Here is a 24,472-nt window from a genome sequence, read left to right on the forward strand (position 1 = left end):
ATACAACAGAAAACAGAACAGACAAAGAAAAAGAAAAAAAGGAGAAGGCCCCCCCCCACAGCACCCCTGGCCCGACTGGGCCGACCCCCGGCCCAGCCCACCTCTCCCGCTCGCCCCCTTCCCTGTTCCCCCGACCGGGGTCGGAACAGGGGCAGTCCCCGCCGCACCCCCTCGCCGGCGACGGGGAGGATAAGGTCGCCAGCTCCCCCCCGCCTCCTCGGGCCTCTCTCCCACTCACCCCCGCTCACCTCTCGGCCCCTGCGCCTCTCTCTTCTCCCCCCAGATCCGCGCCACTCCTTCCTTCCCCACGCCCGACGCGGTCGCCGCCGTTCACCGTCGTTCACACGGCCACCGTACCCACCTCGCCACCCCAAGGTGTCTCCAAGGACCGCCGTCGCCCGCTGCTTCGTCTGGTGCAGCCCGTTGGAGACCGGAGCCCCTGCAACGACCTCCCCGAGCTCGCCTTCAACTTCGGACGCCGGCGACCCCCTTCTTCCCCGGCGCCGATCTGCTGCTCCTAAGCCCCTCACCGGCCTCCGTGTGCCGCGCGGTGAGCCTCTCCCCCTCCTCCCCTGTCCTTTCTCTCTCGCGCGCCCCCTAGCGGCTTCCCCACGCGCGCCCGAACGCCGCGCCGCGGAGCTCGTCGCCGGCGGGTCTCCGGTGACCATTTGGTCATGGGCGTAGGCCCGTTAGCTCGACCGCATCGTGCCGCACCCGCCTAGCTAGTTAGTTCGGCCGCTCGCGCGCTCTAACGCCGCACCCGCCCCAGCCCGAAGCACTTCGCCGCCGGCGAGCTCGTAGCGCTCGCCCCCGCCCGTTCCAGCCGCTCCGGCCACCACCGTTGGACGCGCGGCGCCGAGCCGCGTCGAACGCGCCCAGCCACGACCCCGCAGACCCCCTGTGCGCGAAACCCGCGCCCCTCCCGAGCCGCGCCGCCGCGTTTGGCTCGTCGGAGTTGCTCCGGCGCCGGCCGCCGACGTGGCTGGCCTGGCCCCCCCCCAGTGCCACTGCCAGTGGGCCTCGTGGGCCCCGTTGACTGGGTCCACCCAGTCAACGTGCTGACTGGGCAGGCCCACGCACTGACATGCGGGCCCCGCCGCAAAAATTAAAAACAAAAAGAAAAAGAAAAATGTTTTATAAATAAAAATAATTAGATTAACTAATCACTCACTGACATATGGGGCCCACCCCTCTAATTAGACTGTTAGTTTAGTTTAAATTAATATTAGACTAATAGAGGCTGACATGTGGGTCCCACTGGACCCACCTGTCTGGTTTGACTGGTCAGCCGACCTGTTGACCTGCTGACGTCAGCATTGCCTCATGCTGACGTCATAATTCATTTTTTCTCAATTCAAATAATTCCAGAAATTCAAATAAACTTTGAAAATTCATATCTTTTAAACCGTAACTCGGATGAAAATGTTTTCTATATGAAAGTTGCTCAGAACGATGAGACGAATCCGAATACGCAGTCCGTTCGTCCACCACACCTCCCTAACCTATCGAACTAGCAACTTTCCCCCTCCGGTCCGTCTGTCCGAAAACGCGAAACATCGGGAATACCTCCCGGATGTTCCCCCCCTTCACCGGTACCACCTACTGTCGCGTTAGGACACACCTAGCACCGCTCATTTTCATGTCACGCATCGTCATGCTTATGTTTGCATTGTATTTACTGTTTCTTCCCCCCTCTTCTCTCCGGTAGACTACGAGACCGACACTGCTGCTGCCCAGTTCGACTACGGAGTCGACGACCCCTCCTACTTGCCAGAGCAACCAGGCAAGCCCCCCCCTTGATCACCAGATATCGCCTACTCTTCTCTATTCTGCTTGCATTAGAGTAGTGTAGCAGGTTACTGCTTTCGATATCCTATCCTGATGCATAGCCTATCCTTGCTACTACTGTTGTTACCTTTACCTGCAATCCTACATGCTTAGTATAGGATGCTAGTTTTCCATCAGTGGCCCTACATTCTTGTCCGTCTGCTGTGCTATACTGTCGGGCCGTGATCACCTGGGCGGTGATCACGGGTATATACTTATATACTATATACATGACACATGAGATGACTAAAGTCGGGTCGGCTCGTAGGAGTACCCGCGAGTGGATCTTTGTGGCAGAGCGACAGGGCAGGTTGAGACTGCCTAGGTGAGAGGTGGGCCTGGCCCTGGTCGGCGTTCGCGGTTACTTAACACGCTTAACGAGATCTTGGTATTTGATCTGAGTCTGGCCATTTGGTCTATACGCACTAACCATCTACGTGGGAGTAGTTATGGGTATCCCGACGTCGTGGTATCAGCCGAAGCTCTTTTGACGTCAGCAACTGAGTGGCGTGCCGCATTGGACCGTAAGCTCGCGCTTGTATTAAGGGGGCTAGGTCTCCTTCCGGCCGCGTACACAACGTGCAGGTGTGCATAGGGCGATGGGCCCAGACCCCTGCGCGCATAGGTTTAGACCGGCGTGCTAACCTCTTTGTTGAGCCTAGGTGGGGCTGCGACGTGTTGATCTTACGAGGCCGAGCATGACCCAGAAAAGTGTGTCCGGCCAAATGGGATCGAGCGTGTTGGGTTATGTGGTGCACCCCTGCAGGGAAGTTTATCTATTCGAATAGCCGTGTCCCTCGGTAAAAGGACGACCCGGAGTTGTACCTTGACCTTATGACAACTAGAACTGGATACTGAATAAAATACACCCTTCCAAGTGCCAGATACAACCCGGTGATCGCTCTCTAACAGGGCGACGAGGAGGGGATCGCCGGGTAGGATTATGCTATGCGATGCTACTTGGAGGACTTCAATCTACTCTCTTCTACCTGCTGCAAGATGGAGATGGCCAGAAGCGTAGTCTTCGACAGGACTAGCTATCCCCCTTTTATTCTGGCATTCTGCAGTTCAGTACACTGATATGCCCCTTTACACATATACCCATGCATATGTAGTGTAGCTCCTTGCTTGCGAGTACTTTGGATGAGTACTCACGGTTGCTTCTCTCCCTCTTTCCCCCTTTCCTATCTTTCTGGTTGTCGCAACCAGATGTTGGAGTCCAGGAGCCAGACGCCACCGTCGACGACGACACCTACGACACTGGAGGTGCCTACTACTACGTGCAGGCCGCTGACGATGACCAGGAGTAGTTAGGAGGATCCCAGGCAGGAGGCCTGCGCCTCGTTCGATCTGTACCCCAGTTTGTGCTAGCCTTCTTAAGGCAAACTTGTTTAACTTATGTCTGTACTCAGATATTGTTGCTTCCGCTGACTCGTCTGTGATCGAGCACTTGTATTCGAGCCCTCGAGGCCCCTGGCTTGTATTATGATGCTTGTATGACTTATTTATGTTTAGAGTTGTGTTGTGATATCTTCCCGTGAGTCCCTGACCTTGATCGTACACATTTGCGTGCATGATTAGTGAACGGTCAAATCGGGGGCGTCACATCTTGGCTGTGTTACAAGGTGTGAGTATTGAGTAAGACTCATGATTCTACCACAGCAGAAGAGAGAGAAAGGACGAAGGTCATCCCCTATGCTTTAGACGTAGGCTCTACAGTATGCTATGCTGTGTACCGCACATGAAGTGTGCCTTGCCATGAGTTAGTCAAGGGGTACAATAGTGATCCGGGAATGGATCACATGACAGCGGTCGAACTTATCCTTAGTATCTAGTGGACTAAGGAAATTTTCTCGATTATGGAGCTGGAAAAGGAGTTCGTCGTAAAGGGTTACGTCGATGCAAACTTTGACACTAATCCGGATGACTCTGAGTAGTAAACCGGATTCGTATAGTAGAGCAGTTATTTGGAATAGCTCCAAGTAGCGCGTGGTAGCTGCATCTACAAGATGACATAGATATTCGTAAAGCACACACAGATCTGAAAGGTTCAGACCCGTTGACTAATAACCTCTCTCACAAGCTAGATATGAACAAACCCCATGGGTGTTGGATTCATTACAATCACATGGTGATGTGAACTAGATTATTGACTCCGGTAAACTCTTGGGTATTAATCACACGGCGATGTGAACTAGATTATTGACTCTAGTGCAAGTGGGAGACTGTTAGAAATATGCCCTAGAGGCAATAATAAATTGGTTATTATTATATTTCCTTGTTCATGATAATCGTTTATTATCCATGCTAAAATTGTATTGATAGGAAACTCAGATACATGTGTGGATACATAGACAACACCATGTCCCTAGTAAGCCTCTAGTTGACTAGCTCGTTGATCAATAGATGGTTACAGTTTCCTGACTATGGACATTGGATGTCGTTGATAACGGGATCACATCATTAGGAGAATGATGTGATGGACAAGACCCAATCCTAAGCCTAGCACAAGATCGTGTAGTTCGTTTGCTAAGAGCTTTTCTAATGTCAAGTATCATTTCCTTAGACCATGAGATTGTGCAACTCCCGGATACCATAGGAATGCTTTGGGTGTACCAAAGGTCACAACTTAACTGGGTGGCTATAAAGGTGCACTACAGGTATCTCCGAAAGTGTCTGTTGGGTTGGCACGAATCGAGACTGGGATTTGTCACTCCGTGTAAACGGAGAGGTATCTCTGGGCCCACTCGATAGGACATCATCATAATGTGCACAATGTGACCAAGGAGTTGATCACGGGATGATGTGTTACGGAACGAGTAAAGAGACTTGCCGGTAACGAGATTGAACAAGGTATCGGGATACCGACGATCGAATCTCGGGCAAGCACTATACCGCTAGACAAAGGGAATTGTATACGGGATTGATTGAATCCCCGACATCGTGGTTCATCCGATGAGATCATCGTGGAACATGTGGGAGCCAACATGGGTATCCAGATCCCGCTGTTGGTTATTGGCCGGAGAACGTCTCGGTCATGTCTGCATGGTTCCCGAACCCGTAGGGTCTACACACTTAAGGTTCGATGACGCTAGGGTTATAGGGAATAGATATACGTGGTTACCGAGTGTTGTTCGGAGTCCCGGATGAGATCCCGGACGTCACGAGGAGTTCCGGAATGGTCCGGAGGTAAAGATTTATATATGGGAAGTCCTGTTTTGGTCACCGGAAAAGTTTCGGGTGCTATCAGTAACGTACCGGGACCACCGGGAGGGTCCCGGGGGTCCACCAGGTGGGGCCACCGGCCCCAGAGGGCTGCGTGGGCCAAGTGTGGGAGGGGACCAGCCCCAGGTGAGCTGGTGCGCCCCCCACAAGAGGCCCAAGGCGCAGGGAAGGGGGGAAAGGGGAAACCCTAGGCTCAGATGGGCCTAAGGCCCACCTAGTGGTGCGCCCCCCTCTCTCCCCCTCTGGCCGCCCCCCTAGATGCATCTAGGGCTGGCCGCACCCCTTGGGGGAAAACCCTAGATGGGGGCGCACCCCCTCCCCCTCCCCTATATATAGTGGGGGTTTGGGGCTGCCATACACATGAGAACATCTCCCTCATAGCGCAGCCCTACCCCTCTCCCTCCTCGTCTCTCGCAGTGCTTGGCGAAGCCCTGCTGGAGTGCCACGCTCCTCCATCACCATCATGCCGTTGTGCTGCTGCTGGACGGAGTCTTCCCCAACCTCTCCCTCTCTCCTTGCTGGATCAAGGCATGGGAGACGTCACCGGGCTGCACGTGTGTTGAACGCGGAGGCGCAGTGGTTCGGCGCTTAGATCGGAATCAACCGCGATCTGAATCGCTACGAGTACGACTCCTTCATCCGCGTTCTTGCAACGCTTCCGCTTAGCGATCTACAAGGGTATGTAGATGCACTCCCCTTCCCCTCGGTGCTAGATTACTCCATAGGTTGATCTTGGTGATGCGTAGAAAATTTTGAATTTCTGCTACGTTCCCCAACAGCGGGTTGGGGAGCATGGTGAGGTGCTCGGGGTCGCAGGAGGCGTCCGGCAGGAGGAGGAGGACCTCGAGCAGGCGCGCGGAGAAGCGGATCCGCGAGGCCGCTGCGAAGGAGCGGCCCAGCGGGAAGGCGGCGAGCGCGAGCGGCCGCGGCGGGCGAGGCGAGCGGGCGGGGCGAGCGGCCGCGGCGGGACGAGCGGGGCGGGCGAGGCGAGTGGGCGGGGCGAGCGGCCGCGGCGCGACGAGCGGGGCGGGCGAGGCGAGCGGGCGGGGCGAGCGGCCACGGCGGGACGAGCGGGGCGGGCGAGATGGCGCGGCTCACGGCGGCGCGCATGGGAAGGCGTGGCGAAGCAAGCTGCGGCTAGCTGCCGGGCGCGCGGGGGGCGGGGTGAGGTGCTCGGGTGCTCTCCGGTGAGCACGGCGGCCGCCTGCGCATGGGGCCGCGCCGGTGGCCTCGCTCCTCCTCGCGGCGTGGGTGGAGGTAGACGCCAGCTCGTGGGTAGTCACTGCTACGTGGGACCAGGGGCGGACACGAGCGGACGACAGCGGTCGACGAGCGCGTCCGCTTCCGTCCGCTTCGTACCCATTTTTTCCTATATTTAGGCCAAGTTTGGGTCGGGGAAGGACAGCAGGCGGACATGCGCGTCCGTTTGGGTCACCCTATTGGGCCAAGTTTTGTGTCCGGATAACCCAAACGGATAAAATAGGTCTCTCCCTTGGAGTTGCTCTTAAGAGTGTAATGTTCTAGTACCATATGAAATTCCCGATTTCAAACACAATAGCATTTACGAGGTAGAAAAAAACAAAATCAGCATTAAATAATGCCAAACAGTACATGTCATTATCCCGCTGAATTTGTTTTTTCATAGCTCGTAAACGGTAATGCATTTGAACTTGAAATTTTTCATGGTAATAGAACATCACCCTTTAAATATCCTGAATTCTTCTCAGATTTTTCCGGAACTTTTAAATGTGGTTTTCACAAAGTTTTCTTTAAAACTTGGTTTCCATACGATATTCTCTCACAAATAAGGGACCTGTTTGATTCTCTGGGCAACGCTCCGCTCGGGAGAGTATCTGGTGCTACCAAACCTTAGGTGCTACCGTGATACGGGCTCCTTGCCCGTTGGATTCATAGATCGGATGGCATCTAGGAGTTGTTGGATCTGCTGGATCTATGCGTAATTTTTGGACTCCTACTAAGCTTTTCTGCAAATGTTGTAGAGTTACTACGAACCATCCGATCTGAGAATCCGACGGCTCAAAAGCCCGTATCACGGTAGCATCTAAGGGGCGGTAGCACTTAATATTTTCCCTGCTCCGTATCTGCTTGTCCCCCGGCGAATAAAATACCCTGACAGTGGCACACCGGAGCTGTGCCATGGAACCTGCTTGCGGCTGTAGCGTAGTGGAGGTCACCAGTTCACCACCCATTAACCTTTACCAACAGTGAAATAAAGGTCACCAAGGCAGTGGCAGTGCATAGACATCTTCAGTGCAGCCTGACCACGTTCCTGAGCGAGATCTCTTCGTGAACAGAAAGCACCCGATCTTCTCCTGCCAGTAGCTATAGCTCCTGAATGCCGTGATGCTACATATGAACACCCGCCGCCGCCGTCGTGCCGTCGCGGCGTCGCGGCCCCCTGCGGCCGGCCTGACCCGAATCTGAAACCTCCGTTTTCATCGTTATACAGCGACGTCGACATGCTCATCCATCCATCCATCCGCCCCCCCAGCCCATGGACGGCGACGCCCCATCAATGCGGCCAGAGGAGGCAGACCCATCCGACCTCCTCCGAGCCCCCCAACTGATTTTTGGAGCACACTAATGGCCGGGCGGCCCCGAATCACGGCCCCCCTGTCCTCCCCCCTCCCAGCCTGTTCTGTGGCGCAGCCAGCCGCATTCATTCAAGGTAGATTCACGCACGCATGGTCATGGATCATGGGCCGCATCGGCGGTTTCTCGTTTCGATTTTCCAAGCTGCTTCGCCCGCCGCAGTGATGGGTGGCGCGCGCTGGTACCACACGTGCTACAGCTACGGTGCGGCTGCCGCATTCATTTCGGCATTCATTCGTGGCGAGCAGCAGCCTGTCCCAGCCAGCAACGGCGAGCCTGTAGCGGCGGCGGTACCACGCCGGAGATCGGGCCGGGTCAGGACGGGCCACGTACGTACCGGACGGACCCGAGCACCACCCCGACCGGCCGGCCCGATGGTTTTGGTACGTACAACTGTTGGATTTGACCGTAACAGTGGCTCGCTCCGCCCGTGACCGCACCTCCCTGCACACTGGCAGACCCGGCACGGAATTGGGCGCTTCGACGGGTCATCATCGGTCATCAGTGCTGTGTGTTCATTCCGTAACAGTATGAGATCGCTATGTAATGTGTTTTCAGTCTCGGACGCATGGCACGGCACAGCACGGCACGATACGACGCGTCTAATCTACCGCCTCAAATCTCCAAAGTGCAGAGCCTTGTACGTTTGAATTCACCTCAAATTAACAGCCTGGCTGGGTGTGCGTGGTTGCCTTAGTTAGCCCATCTAATCAACCAATATGGTAAAGGATGTGGCTAGGTCTCAGTCAACTAAAACTTAACCAAGTCTAAATCAAGGGACATAATATATAAAAGAAAAAAAACTAAAATAAAAAATTTGCACGGATCTTCTTATAAGATCGGACGAATATAGCACACACGGAGACTTGGCAATCTCATATGACAAAATGCCACAATAAAAATAGCACTGCCCGTAGTAGCAAAGGATCAGCAGAACGGGCATGCACGCAGCCCGACCGACCGGTCCATTTCGGCGCACCGCCACAACACCCACAACGGCGGCCCTATTTCCCGCTATATATAACCGCGCACACACATCGGTCACACGTACTCGACCCTGCCTCCAGTCCATAGCCATACACCACCACCTTCCTCCCAAGTCCCAAGCGAACAAACACGCGATCGCTTCGATGGCGACTCTGCGGCGGTGCTCCGGGCTGTTGCTCGCGGCGGTGGCGCTGGCGCTGGCGGCGGGGATGGCGGCGGCGCAGGGGCCGGCCGGCGCGCCGGCGCCGGCGGCCGGGATCAGCTCGGAGTGCATGACCGCGGTGCTCAACATGTCCGACTGCCTGCCGTACGTGGAGAGCGGGAGCAAGACGCGGCACCCGGACAAGGCCTGCTGCCCGGAGCTGGACGGCCTGCTGCAGTCCAACCCCGTCTGCCTCTGCCAGCTGCTCGCCGGCGGCGCCGACTCCTACGGAATCAGCGTCGACTACAAGCGCGCCATGGCGCTGCCCGGCGTCTGCCGCCTCAACGCGCCGCCCCTCAGCGCCTGCGCAGGTAATGTATCCTTCGCTTCTTTTCTGCCGTCGCTTCGCTTGGAGTAAGCTAGTCAGTGATCGAGTAGCTTAAACTGTACATGGACGAAAGGCAGAAGTACTCACAAGGTTCACTGATCTGTCTACACAGAAAAGAGATTTCATCTTCAAGCGGGTGATAATAGAATATGGAAAATCGTTAATTATTTACTCATGCCAATCTGTACTCAAGCAGGAGTAGCCTAGTGAAAGAAGTACTACGGTCTAATAACCTTGTCTGAGTATTATTCGCCCAACCTAATGGCATGATTTAGCAATCGAATTTCACCGGATTATCCTCGCCGAAAAGAACACGTTGAATTTTGTATGTACAGTAGCAGTCAACTTATTAACAGAGACAAAAAAATGCAGCTTTTGGAGTCCCCGTGGGGCCTTCTTCGGCGCCATTAACAGGAGTGCCCTCTCCATCCGCTACAGGACCACTGATGCCTGGTAAGCCATTACTACTCTGCTTTGCCTTGGTTCTTCTTCAGTCCTTTTTTACTTCAGCAACTCTTACCAGTTTTACTTGGCCTGGCTACATTGAACACATCAGTTACAAATCAAACACAAGTGTTTTATAATGAGGCATCCAGAGTCTTTTGTTCTTTGAACGACGGAGATATTCACACTAGCTAGCTCACACCCTGAAACATGTATTGCATACATCAGCCATCAAAAGTTATAGTACTAAATCCTTTACCAGTGCTCAATTTTTCTCTGGCATGACCATTTGCAAATTATAAGGATCTTTCCGCCGACTCTACTTCAGAGGATAGCTCTTAGCCAGTGTTCTGTTTATATTCCACTTAAAAGATGCTCTCTAGTTCACCATCGCACATGTACTCTGCTAACTCTGCCTGCCTCCTGCAGAGAACCCGCCATCCGCAACGCCGTCCAAGTCGAAGTCCCACGCCCCGGGCCGCCTCAACGGCCGCGGCCTCGTCGCCCTCGCCGCGCTGCCGCTGGCGATCACGGCCGCCGCCATGTTCTAGGGCAGCAAGAGTTCGCGGACGTGTGGCATTGTGCCGGTCTCACACGCTTGGCCCGATGAGATCACATTCTTCTCCATTCTTGCCTCACATTCTCATTGCTGTACACGAGAGATTATTTTTCTGGTTGATCCATTTCCTTGTCGCAATTCCCTTACCTGTGTGTAATCTGCTAGAGATGGTTGACAGTCTGTGTATTACGTAGATTTGCATTGCTGCTACTAAATTAATTCTTTCGTTATGTGTCTCTTCCTCTTATATATAATACTAGCAAGATGCCCGTGCATTGCACGGAACATTAAGATGTATTTTTTTACAAAACATCTGTTGTGATTGACCCATGCGGGAGTAATTCCATGTGTAAAAACTAATGATATCTCGAGAAAGAGGAGAGATAAGGTGAGGAGGAGTTGGGCATGGTGGTGATTGATGGTCAGAGTGAGCGGAGGCATGGGGATGGACGACGCCGACAGCGGCCATCAAGCTAGATTATTTTAGAGACTTTTTTTTAATTGCTCAACAATGAGGTTGTGGGAGATAGGGATGAACGAGAGTAGGCCTTATCTGCAAATGTGGAGAGAGGTGCGGGTATTTTTTTGCAAAATTGCTATAGTTTGCTTTCTATCCGTCAGATATAGATCGCACGGTCTATATTGCAAGATGGCAGGCACACCATCATCACCAATTCGGTTTTTTATAAGAATAGAGATAGACCAAAACATACATATCATCGCTAATTTTCCTACTACTGGAGTAGTGCTACGCCGTGGTCTACCTGGATCCTGAATGGGATCACGTGAAGTGTTGGCTGATTTGAGCATTGATGATACGGGAGGGGAGTTGGGGGAAGAAGCATTGGAATCGCCGTCGGTGGACGGTGGGCAAAGCCATCATGGCACCGGCACCGATCGATCTACTATCACCGCTGTTTGATTCATCAATGCTAAGATTCGTCACATTCAATTCCTCAGCGGTTGCCCTGCCATCTATTACCAACTACTTCACTAAATACTCAAAAACTAGATGGAGAGAGGGGTATAGATAGATAATTTGGGACACGCACATGAGCTGAGAGCAAATATAATAGAGCTGAGTCAGCGGGCTATAAGGAATAAATTAGTATATTTCTGCTTAGTTGAAGGAAAGAGAAGAGGAGAGAAGGTAAACGAACTCTTCATGAAGAGCCAGCTCTATCACGTGCTCCTAGTCACTTTGCGAGAATGAAAGGTGGGCCACATAATAAAAAAGTAGTACACTCTTTTGATGTACTATTATACATGTTGGCAAGATGGGCTTATAGCCAGCAGCTGGCTATACTATTAACCATGCTCTCAGTCTACAAGGCTTGCACGTGTATCTAGATCGTCAATTAAACTTACATAAAATAATTTGTTTAACATAAAAATTATATCATTAGAAACTAGAATATCTAAAAATAATAATGATATATTTTTTGTAATGCATACCTCTTATTAAGTTGTTCAAATTAATGACCTAGGTACACGTGCAAGACTTGTAAACTGAGATAGAGGGAGTAGATAATTTGGATCGGACAACTAATTTGGGACACACGCATTTAGGGCGTAAAGATTCGAATTTAAGGTATTAAACCAAATTTACCCTATCCTTGCTAGCTACTACTTCTGTTTTGGTTTATAAGTCCTCTTTGTATTTTGTGCCAAATGTTGACTAGTGATAAATTAATAAAATATGAATGCATGTCATCAAAAATTATATTGTTGGATTCGTATTTGAATATAGTTATCAATTATATTATTTTTTTATAACATGCATTAACATTTTGATAGTTAAATTTAAGATCAAAATTTGACATATAATATAGGAATCCAATAACTCCCGAACGTTCGGATTTTGAGCATTTCGTCCCGAACGTTTTTACATGGCAACTTTAGTTCATAGGAGATGGCAACTTTAGTTGATAGGGGATGGCAACTTTGTCCTTTTTTGTTTTTTGTCAGAAAATTGCCATGTTTCCTTAATCTCACGCAAACTAAACTTGCCATCTAAACCTGTTCGGGTTGCCATGCTTAACTCCCGAATGTTCGGAAGTTATCATTACCAATAATATAAAGAGGACTAACAAACCAGGATAGAGGTAGTATTTATTTTTCTAAGTACACCGTAGTATTGCAATCGCCTGGCCACCACATACCGCCGCCGGTGTGCTGCATTGGAGGTGCCAACGAAATGCATAAGCCAAATGTAAGCGATAATTATGTTTATGTGTTTGGCTAGGAACCATTTTTTAGCTTAGCAAACATAAGAAGTTAAGGCATAATGGGCAGTTTGAGGGGCTAAATTATGGTCTAAAGATGCTCTAAGCCTTATAATTTAGCCCTTCATATGCCTCCTCAAATGTTAACTACTTAAATTTGAGGAGTTAAAAAAAAAACGTGATTCCTAACTGAACTCTTAAATGTAACTACCTAAAACTTTTCTCATACAAATTAAACATAAATAGCACAATTTGATTCAAACTACATTGCATAACACAAGTTTAAACATAGATACCACAAAGTGATTCAAACTACGTTGCATAACACGGACTTAAACTAGCTGATTCAAATGAAATTAAAAAAACTAAAATGCCTAATCTTCTTCCTTAAATCAAACATAAACCAGGCGCATTCTTGTACAACTCGAGGACCCGCTCGGCGACGAGCTCCAGATGATTCCGACGGAGCTTGACCATGTACGCCTCGTTGGTGCGCAGCGTCGATCCGCTCAAAGGCCTATGATTCTCATGCACCTCATGATAGGAGACTACTTGACGGGTCGATGGCGACGAACTGCGGTACTACGCCGCTGCCGAGGGGGAGTTTATCTTCGCCTGACTGCCGTGGAGGCGGATAGCCTGCATGTTGTAGGCTCTCGCTTCTTGCTCAGCCGACTGGAAGGAGCCGATCCAATACCGGCAACGTGTCACGCCTCGAAACATGGGCCAGATGTAACAACCACGACGTGTTTATAAGCTTTAGTTTATAAACACATGGAGGCTGTTACGTCCAACCCTATATGAGCTTTTATGATCCACTGCTGGTTTATGCCTGCTTAATCACGCCTTACGTGATTACATGCCTCTGCTTTATAGGTACGCAACGACTATCTCACCTAGGCTCGGTCTCGGGACGTGACACGACGCGTGTCCTGGTCTTTTATCTCCAAAACCTAAGCCCCCACATGATGAGTCCCTTTAGTGATCCGGTAAACAGATAGCAAAAGCAAGCTATTGTCAAAAGCTAAGAGTGACAAAAGTGAAATGTCAAATTCTAGAGTGGCAAAAACAAAGTTTTCCCCCTATTTTATTATAAGTGTTCTTCTGTGCAACTTGATTTCAATCCGGTCTAAAAACTGGAATTTAATACTCTTACATAAGCTTGTTAGAAACCCTTGTCTTCAAGGTACACATCCTCTCGTGAGTTCGATAACTTAGTGTCACCTGTAGGAAAAAAAAGGATGAGAATCCTTTTTGCTATGGGAAACATGAGTGTGAGGACTTCATTCTTACAACCATATACTTACGAACGGGATCATTGTGATATTAATTTGTGCCCTGGAAGACACCCTTCAAGATGTGCTTGCAACGTATCGAAATGGGGAATGCGTCCAAATTACATCTTGATCGGAGCACGTCCTGCATCAAGAGTCAGTAGTCCAACCGAAGGTCCTATCTGTCGCGAGGGGTTGTCTCGACAATTAAGATATAATCAGACAAAAACATTGGGCGTTTAATGACTACACCTCTTGTATTCCCAGAGATAGGATTCACACTATCGTAGCGTTTCACGGTCTCTCTGTCCTTACCTCCTCGTGGCTCGAACTTCATGATCTTGGGTACCCACAGGGACGAAGATTGCGAGAGAGACAAGAGAAAACTACGAAGCAATTTTATTTCACATATACGAGACGTTAGTTCAAAATCATTCCATCGATCCCTCCAACAAGTACATAAGATTGCAAGACTATGCCTCAACCCATGACCTTAGCGAAATACTCATACATGGTGATTGGATCGCAAGAAGAAATCATTGACGAACACATAATGATGAATGCTTTATTGATAATATGTCTTGAAATGGTTGTCGGATGCAATACACGATTACAAAGTATGGCGAACTTGGGATGAATGTTGCGGTGATGGTGATGTTGGTGGCTATGGAGATTGAGATGGAAATGATGTCGACTAGGGTTTGTGGATGCTAGTAGCGACGAAGATGGAGATCTGGCGAATACTCTGGTCTGATTCTGGTGTTGACCCTTTCAAAAAGTTGGAGGGTTGGACACTATGGTGCGATGGGCTCTACGAGCACGTGTGCTCGTATCAGACGCCGTATTGCGCTCTAGAACATTCCAACGCTTCCCACTTGATCTTCCTTATCTCCCTTTTGCTCTTTTCCAAATATGCACATGAATATATGATTTAGTACATGTATGGCCCAATTCCTATGGAAACAACATTAAGAGAGGAATTTTGGAATCCTTTGCATTCATTAATCCTTAGTGCGAATATCGGAGTGAATATCTCAATTTTTATGACATAAACCAGTTTAAAACTCAGGTGTGAAGAGCGTAAAAGTAACACTCATCACTACGTCCACTGTCGCACGCTGTGATACTTCTTCTTCGGTGGCGGCGGCAGGTCGGTGAAGGGTTGGCCTAGACCATCTTGAGCTAAAAACAAATGAGAACTTGTTCGAGTTTTATCACCATGAAGTGACCATGTGGTTGAGTGGAATGACTTGCTGGGGGGGGATGCTCACTTTTTTCACCAAATGGCCAACATGAAAAAGACGCAAAAATCTCTCATACTTATATGTATTATATATATACTTATAAAGGTTGGAGTTGGTGGTGAGTACATATGGGTCCAATATCATTTTCAAATAAACGAAAACACACATCCCCGCTTGTAGAACTAGCAACCTTTCAAGAGGCATATAAACAGATGTACTTTACTCACATGTGGGACTTATCATAAATAAACAAATACACTACTTTCATGTGAGACCATTTTTTCTGTAAAAGGCACAAATAACAAACACAAAAGTAGGACTTCAACTCAAAATCGATCTTGGTTTTAGTTTCTCTTCCAACCTCCAATGGTCATTTTGATGTTGCATACCTCTCACCATATTATTACTATCTTCTCACGCAACGGTTACAAGGAAACTAGGGATTTTTGACCCCCTCCTAAGCCAATGGATCTGTGACAACGCACTGGCATCGTGCTAGTAAACTTAAGAGTTTAAGAAACTCAGAAAGTGAGGTGCTGAGTACCGGCTCGGATAGAAGCCATGGCGACGGGATCTTAGGGCAATTTGTTTTCTTCAAAGGGAAACCTGCAAATGGAGAAGGTTCTTGATTCGGTCCCATGTGAGATCATGTGGGTGATGAAATTTTTATTAACTCGCCCGCAAAAAAAACTTAGATCTTCCTTCCTAAAGTCCCCTGACCCAGGTGACTCCCTGGAAAAATAAACACCAGTAGGATGTGTGTGGTTCACACGTCACCCAAGCCGTTTTTTGCATGTTTGAGCAGACCGAGTCCATGGAGAACATTAACAACACTATTTTGCTAATTCCTCCAACCTTTCTCAGTTCCGGTCAATTAACTTATGTAATGTGTTGTACAAGATTGCTTTGAAGATATTGGCAAACCATTTGAAGAAAAAAAACCTCATAATATTTGAAGAGAATGTTGGAAATATGCCCTAGAGGCAATAATAAAATGGTTATTATTATATTTCCTTGTTCATGATAATTGTCTATTGTTCATGCTATAATTGTGTTATCCGGAAATCGTAATACATGTGTGAATACATAGACCACAACATGTCCCTAGTGAGCCTCTAGTTGACTAGCTCGTTGATCAATAGATGGTTATGGTTTCCTGACCATGGACATTGTATGTCGTTGATAACGGGATCACATCATTAGGAGAATGATGTGATGGACAAGACCCAATCCTAAGCATAGCACAAGATCGTGTAGTTCGTCTGCTAAAGCTTTTCTAATGTCAAGTATCATTTCCTTAGACCATGAGATTGTGCAACTCCCGGATACCGTAGGAATGCTTTGGGTGTACCAAACATCACAACGTAAATGAGTGGCTATAAAGGTACACTACAGGTATCTCAGAAAGTGTCTGTTGGGTTGGCACGAATCAAGACTGGGATTTGTCACTCCGTATGACGGAGAGGTATCTCTGGGCCCACTCGGTAATGCATCATCATAATGAGCTCAATGTGACTAAGCAGTTATTCGCGGGATCATGCATTACGGAACGAGTAAAGTGACTTGCCGGTAACGAGATTGAACAAGGTATTGGGATACCGACGATCGAATCTCGGGCAAGTAACATACCGATTGACAAAGGGAATTGTATACGGGATTGTTTGAATCCCCGACATCGTGGTTCATCCGATGAGATCATTGTGGAACATGTGGGAACCAACATGGGTATCCAGATCCCGCTGTTGGTTATTGGCTGGAGAGATGTCTCGGTCATGTATGCATGATTCCCGAACCCGTAGGGTCTACACACTTAAGGTTCGGTGACGCAAGAGTTGTTATGGGAATTAGTATGTGGTTACCGAATGTTGTTCGGAGTCCCGGATGAGATCCCGGACGTCACGAGGAGTTCCGGAACGGTCCGAAGAAAAAGATTTATATATGGGAAGTCCTTATTAGGTCGCCGGAAGTGTTCGGGGGTTTATCGGTATTGTACCGGGACCACCGAAAGGGTTCCGGGGGTCCGCCGGGAGGGTCCACCTGCCCCGGAGGTCCCTATGGGCTGAATATGGAGGAAAACCAGCCCCTAGGTGGGCTGGGCGCCAAACCCCCCTAGGGCCCATGCGCCTAGGGTTGGGGGAAACCCTAAAGGGGGCGCCCCCCTTGGCTTGGGCGGAAAGCCTCCCCCCTTGGCCGCCGCCCCCCCTCTAGATCCATCTCGAGGGGGCCGGCCCCCCTATCCCTTGCCCCTATAAATGGAGGGGAGGTGGGAGGGCTGCCGCACCCTTCCCCTGGCGCAGCCCTCTCCCTCCCCAACACCTCCTCCTCCTCCGTAGTGCTCGGCGAAGCCCTGCCGGAGAACTGCAAGCTCCACCACCACGTCGTCGTGCTGCCGGAGCTCTCCCTCAACTTCTCCTCTCCCCTTGCTGGATCAAGAAGGAGGAGACGTCCCTGGGCTGTACGTGTGTTGAACGCGGAGGCGCCGTCCGTTCGGTGTTAGATCGGATCTTCCGCGATTTGAATCGCCGCAAGTACGACTCCCTCATCCGCGTTCTAGTAACGCTTCCGCATCGCGATCTTCAAGGGTATGAAGATACACTCCCCTCTCCCTCGTTGCTAGTCTCTCCATAGATTGATCTTGGTGATGCGTAGAAAATTTTAATTTCTGCTACGATCCCCAACAGTGGCATCATGAGCCAGGTCTATGCGTAGTTTCTATGCACGAGTAGAACAAAAGTTGTTGTGGGCGTCGATTTTGTCAATTTACTTGCCGTTACTAGTCTTATCTTGATTCGGCGGCATCGTGGGATGAAGCGGCCCAGACCGACCTTACACGTACGCTTACGTGAGACAGGTTCCACCGACTGACATGCACTAGTTGCATAAGGTGGCTAGCGGGTGTCTGTCTCTCCCACTTTAGTCGGATCGGATTTGATGAAAAGGGTCCTTATGAAGGGTAAATATCAATTGGCATATCATGTTGTGGTTTTTGGCGTAGGTAAGAAACGTTCTTGCTAGAAACCTATAGCAGCCACGTAAAAACTTGCAACAACAATTAGAGGACGTCTAACTTGTTCTTGCAGTAGCAGTGTGATGTGATATGGCCAAAAGGATGTGATGAATGATATATGTGATGTATGAGATTGATCATGTTCTTGTAATAGGAATCACGACTTGCATGTCGATGAGTATGACAACCGGCAGGAGCCATAGGAGTTGTCTTAATTTATTGTATGACCTGCGTGTCAATGAAACGCCATGTAATTACTTACTTTATTGCTAACCGTTAACCATAGTAGTAGAAGTAATAGTTGGCGAGACAACTTCATGAAGACACGATGATGGAGATCATGGTGTCATGCCGGTGATGATGATGATCATGGCGCCCGAAGATGGAGATCAAAAGGAGCAAAATGATATTGGCCATATCATGTCACTATTTGATTGCATGTGATCTTTATCATGTTTTTACATCTTATTTGCTTAGAACGACGGTAGCTTAATAAGATGACCCCTCACTAAAATTTCAAGAAAGTGTTCCCCCTAACTGTGCACCGTTGCGAAGGTTCGTTGTTTCGAAGCACCACGTGATGATCAGGTGTGATAGATTCTAACGTTCGAATACAACGGGTGTAAGCCAGATTTACACATGCAAAACACTTAGGTTGACTTGACGAGCCTAGTATGTACAGACATGGCCTCGGAACACGAGAGACCGAAAGGTCGAACATGAGTCGTATAGTAGATACGATCAACATGAAGATGTTCACCGATGATGACTAGTCCGTCTCACGTGATGATCGGACACGGCCTAGTTGACTCGGATCATGTATCACTTAGATGACTAGAGGGATGTCTATCTGAGTGGGAGTTCATTAAATAATTTGATTAGATGAACTTAATTATCATGAACATAGTCTAAAAATCTTTGCAATATGTCTTGTAGATCAAATGGCCCACGCTAATGTTGCCCTCAACTTCAACGCGTTCCTAGAGAAAACCAAGCTGAAAGACGATGGTAGCAACTATACGAACTGGGTGCGGAACTTGAGGATCATCCTCATAGCTACAAAGAAAGCATATGTCCTTGAAGCACCGTTAGGTGACGCACCCATTTTCCCAGCAACTCAAGACGTTATGAACGCCTGGCAGTCGTGTAGTGATGATTACTCCCTGCTTCAGTGCGGCATGCTTTACAGCTTAGAACCGGGGCTCCAAAAGCGTTTTGAGCAGCACGGAGCATATGAGATGTTCCAAGAGCTGAAAATGGTTTTCCAAGCTCATGCCCGAGTCGAGAGATATGAAGTCTCCGACAAATTCTACAGTTGTAAGATGGAGGAAAACAGTTCTGTCAGTGAGCATATACTCACTATGCCCGGGTTACACAACTGTTTGTCTCAGTTGAGAGTTAATCTCGCAGATGACTCGGTCATTAAAAGGATCCTCCAGTCGCTCCCACCTCGCTACATGAGCTTTGTGATGAACTACAATATGCAGGGGATGGAGAAGTCCATTCCTGAGTTATATTCAATGTTAAAATCAGCGGAGGTGGAAATCAAAAAGGAACATCAAGTGTTGATGGTGAATAAGACCACTAGTTTCAAGAAAGGCAAGGGTAAAAAGAACTTCAAGAAGGACGGCAAGGGAGTTGCCGCGCGTGGTAAATCAGTTGCCGGGAAGAAGCCAAAGAATGGACCCAAGCTCGAGACTCGGTGCTTTTATTGCAAGGGAAATGGTCACTGGAAGCGGAACTGCCCCAAGTACTTAGCGGATAAGAAGGCCGGCAATACCAAAGGTATATATGATATACATGTTATTGATGTGTACCTTACCAGCACTCGTAGTAGCTCCTGAGTATTTGATGCCGGTGCGGTTGCTCATATTTGCAACTCAAAATAGGAGCTGCGGAATAAGCGGAGACTGGCGAAGGACGAGGTGACGATGCGCGTCGGGAATGGTTCCAAGGTTGATGTGATCGCCGTCGGCACGCTACCTCTACATTTACCTACGGGATTAGTTTTAAACCTCAATAATTGTTATTTAGTGCCAGCTTTGAGCATGAACATTGTATCTGGATCTCGTTTAATGCGAGATGGCTACTCATTTAAATCCGAGAATAATGGTTGTTCTATTTATATGAGAGATATGTTTTATGGTCATGCCCCGCTGGTCAATGGTTTATTCTTATTGAATCTCGAACGTGATGTTACACATATTCATAGTGTGAATACCAAAAGATATAAGGTTAATAATGATAGTCCCACATACTTGTGGCACTGCCGCCTTGGTCACATTGGTGTCAAATGCATGAAGAAGCTCCATGCATATGGACTTTTGGAGTCTCTTGATTATAAATCATTTGACACATGCGAACCATGCCTCATGCGCAAGATGACCAAGACTCCGTTCTCCGGAACAATGGAGCGAGCAACCAACTTATTGGAAATCATACATACTGATGTGTGCGGTCCAATGAGCGTTGAGGCTCGCGGTGGCTATCGTTATGTTCTCACCCTCACTGATGACTTAAGTAGATATGGGTATGTCTACTTGATGAAACACAAGTCTGAGACCTTTGAAAAGTTCAAGGAATTTCAGAGTGAGGTGGAGAATCAACGTGACAGGAAAATAAAGTTCTTACGATCAGATCGTGGAGGAGAATATTTGAGTCACGAGTTTGGTACGCACTTAAGGAAATGTGGAATCGTTTCACAACTCACGCCGCCTGGAACACCTCAGCGTAACGGTGTGTCCGAACGTCGTAATCGCACTCTATTGGATATGGTGCGATCTATGATGTCTCTTACTGATTTACCGCTATCATTTTGGGGTTATGTGTAACGCCCACGATGCGGCTATATCTCCCACGTGTCGAGGCACGACTTAGAGGCATAACCGCATAGTGGTTTTGTCGCAAGAAGGGTCATCTTCACACAATCCCATGTAATGAACATGAATGGGATAAAGAGTTGGCTTACAATCGCCACTTCACACAATACATAAATATAAATCATACATCATCCAAAATACAATCATATAGACCGACTACGGAAAAAATCCAGATGAAAATAAGACAACCCCAAATGCTAGATCCCCGATCGTCCCAACTGGGCTCCACTACTGATCATCAGGAAAAGACACATAGTAACGACCACGTTCCACGTCGAACTCCCACTTGAGATAGACCCCATCATCTGCACTGGCATCGCCGGCACCTGCAACTGTTTTGGTAGAATCTGTGAGTCACGAGGACTCAGCAATCTCACACCCGCGAGATCAAGACTATTTAAGCTTATAGGAAAGGATGGTGTAATGAGGTGGAGCTGCAGCGGCAATAAGCATATATGGTGGCTAACATACGCAAAAGAGAGCGAGAAGAGAAGCAATGGAACAGTCATCTTCTAGCAATGACCAAGAAGTGATCCTGAACTCCTACTTACGTCATACATAACTCAGACCGTGTTCACTTCCCGGAGTCCGCTGAGAAGAGACCATCACGGCTACACACGCAGTTGATGTATTTTAATTGGGTCAAGTGACAAGTTCTCTACAACCGGACATTAACAAATTCCCATCTGCCTCATAACCGCGGGCACGACTTTCGAAAGATAATACCTTGCAGGGGTGTCCCAACTTAGCCCATCATAAGCTCTCATGGTCAACGAAGGATAAACCTTCTCCCGAAAAGACCCGATCAGTCTCGGAATCCCAGTTTACAAGACATTTCGACAATGGTAAAACAAGACCAGCAAAGCCGCCCGAATGTGCCGACAAATCCCGATAGGAGCTGCACATATCTCGTTCTCAGGGCACACCGGATAAGTCAAGCTACGAGTAAAACCAGACCTCGAGTTTCCCCGAGGTGGCCCCGCAGGCTGCTCGGTTCGGACCAACACTCGAAGGAGCACTGGCCCGGGGGGGGGGGTTAAAATAAAGATGACCCTCGGGCTCGCGAAAACCCGGGGGAAAAGGCTTAGGCGGCAAATGGTAAAACCAAAGTTGGGCCTTGCTGGAGGAGTTTTATTCAAGGCGAACTGTCAAGGGGGTCCCATAAATCACCCGGCCGCGTAAGGAACGCAAACTCAAGGAACATAATCCCGGTATACAGTAACTAGGGCGGCAAGAGTGGAACAAAACACCAGGCATAAGGCCGAGCCTTCCACCCTTTACCAAATATATAGATGCATTAATTAGATAGGAGATATTGTGATATCCCAACATATCCATGTTCCAACATGGAACAACTTCAACTTCACCTGCAACTAGCAACACTATAAGAAGGGCTGAGCAAAAGCGGTAACTTAGCCAAACAACGGTTGCTAGGAAAGGATGGTTAGAGGCTGACATGGCAATATGGGAGACATGATATAGCAAGTGATAGGTAGCGTAGCATGGCAATAGAGAGAACAACTAGAAAAGCAAAGATAGAAGTGATTTCGAGGGTGGTCATCTTGCGTGCAAGGTTCTCAGAGTTGTCGAAAGCTTGATCCTCGTAAGCGTACTCAACAGGTTCCTCGTTCATGAACTCGTCTCCCGGCTCTATCCAAGACAAGAACACAAACAACGGAACCACAATCAATCACGAGGAATGCACAAGCAACATGATGCAAAACATGTATGATATGCAAGATATGATGTGCGATGCATAAGCGTGCTCCGGAAGGAAAATGATGAACAAGGCAGTAACTTGGCAAACCAAGCATGCCACTGGAATGATGAGATGATTTCGGTCGAAATCGATATAAAGATCACCGGAAACGGATGCACGGTTTGCAAATGGCAAGCAAAACAAGAATGACACGAATCTATGATTAACAGCATGATAGCACTTAGAATGCAACAAGCAACAAAGCTACAGCACTCCAACATAGCAACAAAGCATATGAAAGTAATCTACAGGAGATGCTAGACAAAAGATGAACACTGAGCTACGGCTAGATCACAACATATCAAGCTCAAACAAGCATGGAAAAAGTGCAAAAGATAACAGGATCACAGACTTGGTGAAATTACTGGACATGGCAGAAAACAGCATCAGGTAGCAATGTTCAGAGCACGAAATCAACATGCTACAGGAACTTAACATAGCAAAACAAGGTATGGCAGTATTCTACTAAATGCATATGAGAAAAGTCCCTTACTGACCATAAACCAAAAAGGACCAAAAGATATGATGGCAAGCATGTAAACATAGCAAGTTTCGTTATCAGGTTTCAGACTAAGCAGAAAACAGAGCATGGCAGAAAATAATAATATGAGGACATGTTTGTGAGCTTGATTCACTCACCACAAAGCAATTCATGACAAAACAAGCATACCTACAGCAAGATGGCATGTTTAGGAAGATATCTATGGCAATAGCAAGTACATAGCATGCATGGATCAACTACAATAAGCTTGGCAAAATTGCATATCATGTTAAGAATCTGCCAGAAATATTTTATAGCAAAACTAGAGCAATATTGAGTCATGCTATGGTACTCCATAATTGCAAACAAGGGCAGGAATAGATCAATTACAACTATAGCTACAAAACATCCTTACTGAAGATCTCCAAAATATGCATGGATCTCTCTGTAGCATCAAGTTTACATAGGAACAAAATAACAGCAGACAAAGACTTAAGAGAAATCACCAAGTCCCTGAAATCAGAAACATTATGGAGCCTAGTTTGCATGCTTGTGCTAGTCACCACAGATATCACAAAAATACATGGCATATACCCTTGGAAAGATGGCATGGCATACAACAAAACACATGTAGAGCTCATGCCCATAAGATGCACAGATTAAATGATACAAAAATGACAAATCTCCAAGTTCTGTTAAGAACCAGCAGATGACAGCAACTAGCCCTCTTGCAACAGAGATTTGGGCATCAATATGACCTCTAATGAATATAGTGCAATTGAACAAAATGTAGAGCATCACGAGGCGAACAATTTGACATATTAAACGCGCGAAACAGAGCTACATGCAAGAAGTTATGCACTGAGGAACATGAGCACTTGCTGTAAAATTTAGAGGACTTAGAGAAAATTAGGGGGGTCGGGGAAAGTCAACGCTACAGTGCGGATCCAGATCCGATCGAAGGAACATGAGCTCGGGCTCGGCCTCGGGTGCTCGCCGGCGATGGCCGGAGTAGGAGGAAGAGGAGGCGGCCGGAGGGCGACGGAGGGAAGCCGGAGGAGGAGGCACCGGGCGGCGCGGCCGGAGGGCGACGGAGGGAGGCCGGAGGAGGAGGCACCGGGCGGGGTGGCGCGGCCGCGGCGGCGGGGCACGGCGGGGCCGGGCGGCGGCGGAGAGGGAGGTGCGCCGGCGGATGAGGGCAGGCGCGCGGCGGCGGCCGGGACGGGAGGGCCCGCGGCGGGCCGACGGCGCGGTGGGATGGCGGCGGGGTGACGTGTCGGCGCGTGATTTGTCGGAGGGCGGCGGTGGATGCGTCCGGCTCCGCCCGGACGTGTCCGGCGGTGCGGAGGGATGAGGTTAGGGTTTGGTCTGCGTGCGTTTTCGGGAGGGCTCACATATAAATAGGTAGAGGGAGCTAG

General features: G+C 48.8%; 1 protein-coding gene across 1 annotated transcript; it reads left to right on the forward strand.

The window, feature by feature from the left end:
* Positions 1-8,695: 8,695 nt before the first annotated feature.
* Positions 8,696-10,415, forward strand: LOC109778958 (non-specific lipid transfer protein GPI-anchored 29). Its single transcript, XM_020337540.3, has 3 exons — positions 8,696-9,165; positions 9,555-9,635; positions 10,056-10,415. Exons 1-3 carry the CDS (start codon positions 8,796-8,798, stop codon positions 10,175-10,177), a joined length of 573 nt encoding a protein of 190 aa, XP_020193129.1. The 5' UTR covers positions 8,696-8,795; the 3' UTR covers positions 10,178-10,415.
* The last annotated feature ends 14,057 nt before the right edge of the window (positions 10,416-24,472 follow it).

This window comes from Aegilops tauschii, chromosome 3, assembly GCF_002575655.3.
Source record: "Aegilops tauschii subsp. strangulata cultivar AL8/78 chromosome 3, Aet v6.0, whole genome shotgun sequence".
NCBI lineage: Eukaryota > Viridiplantae > Streptophyta > Magnoliopsida > Poales > Poaceae > Aegilops > Aegilops tauschii.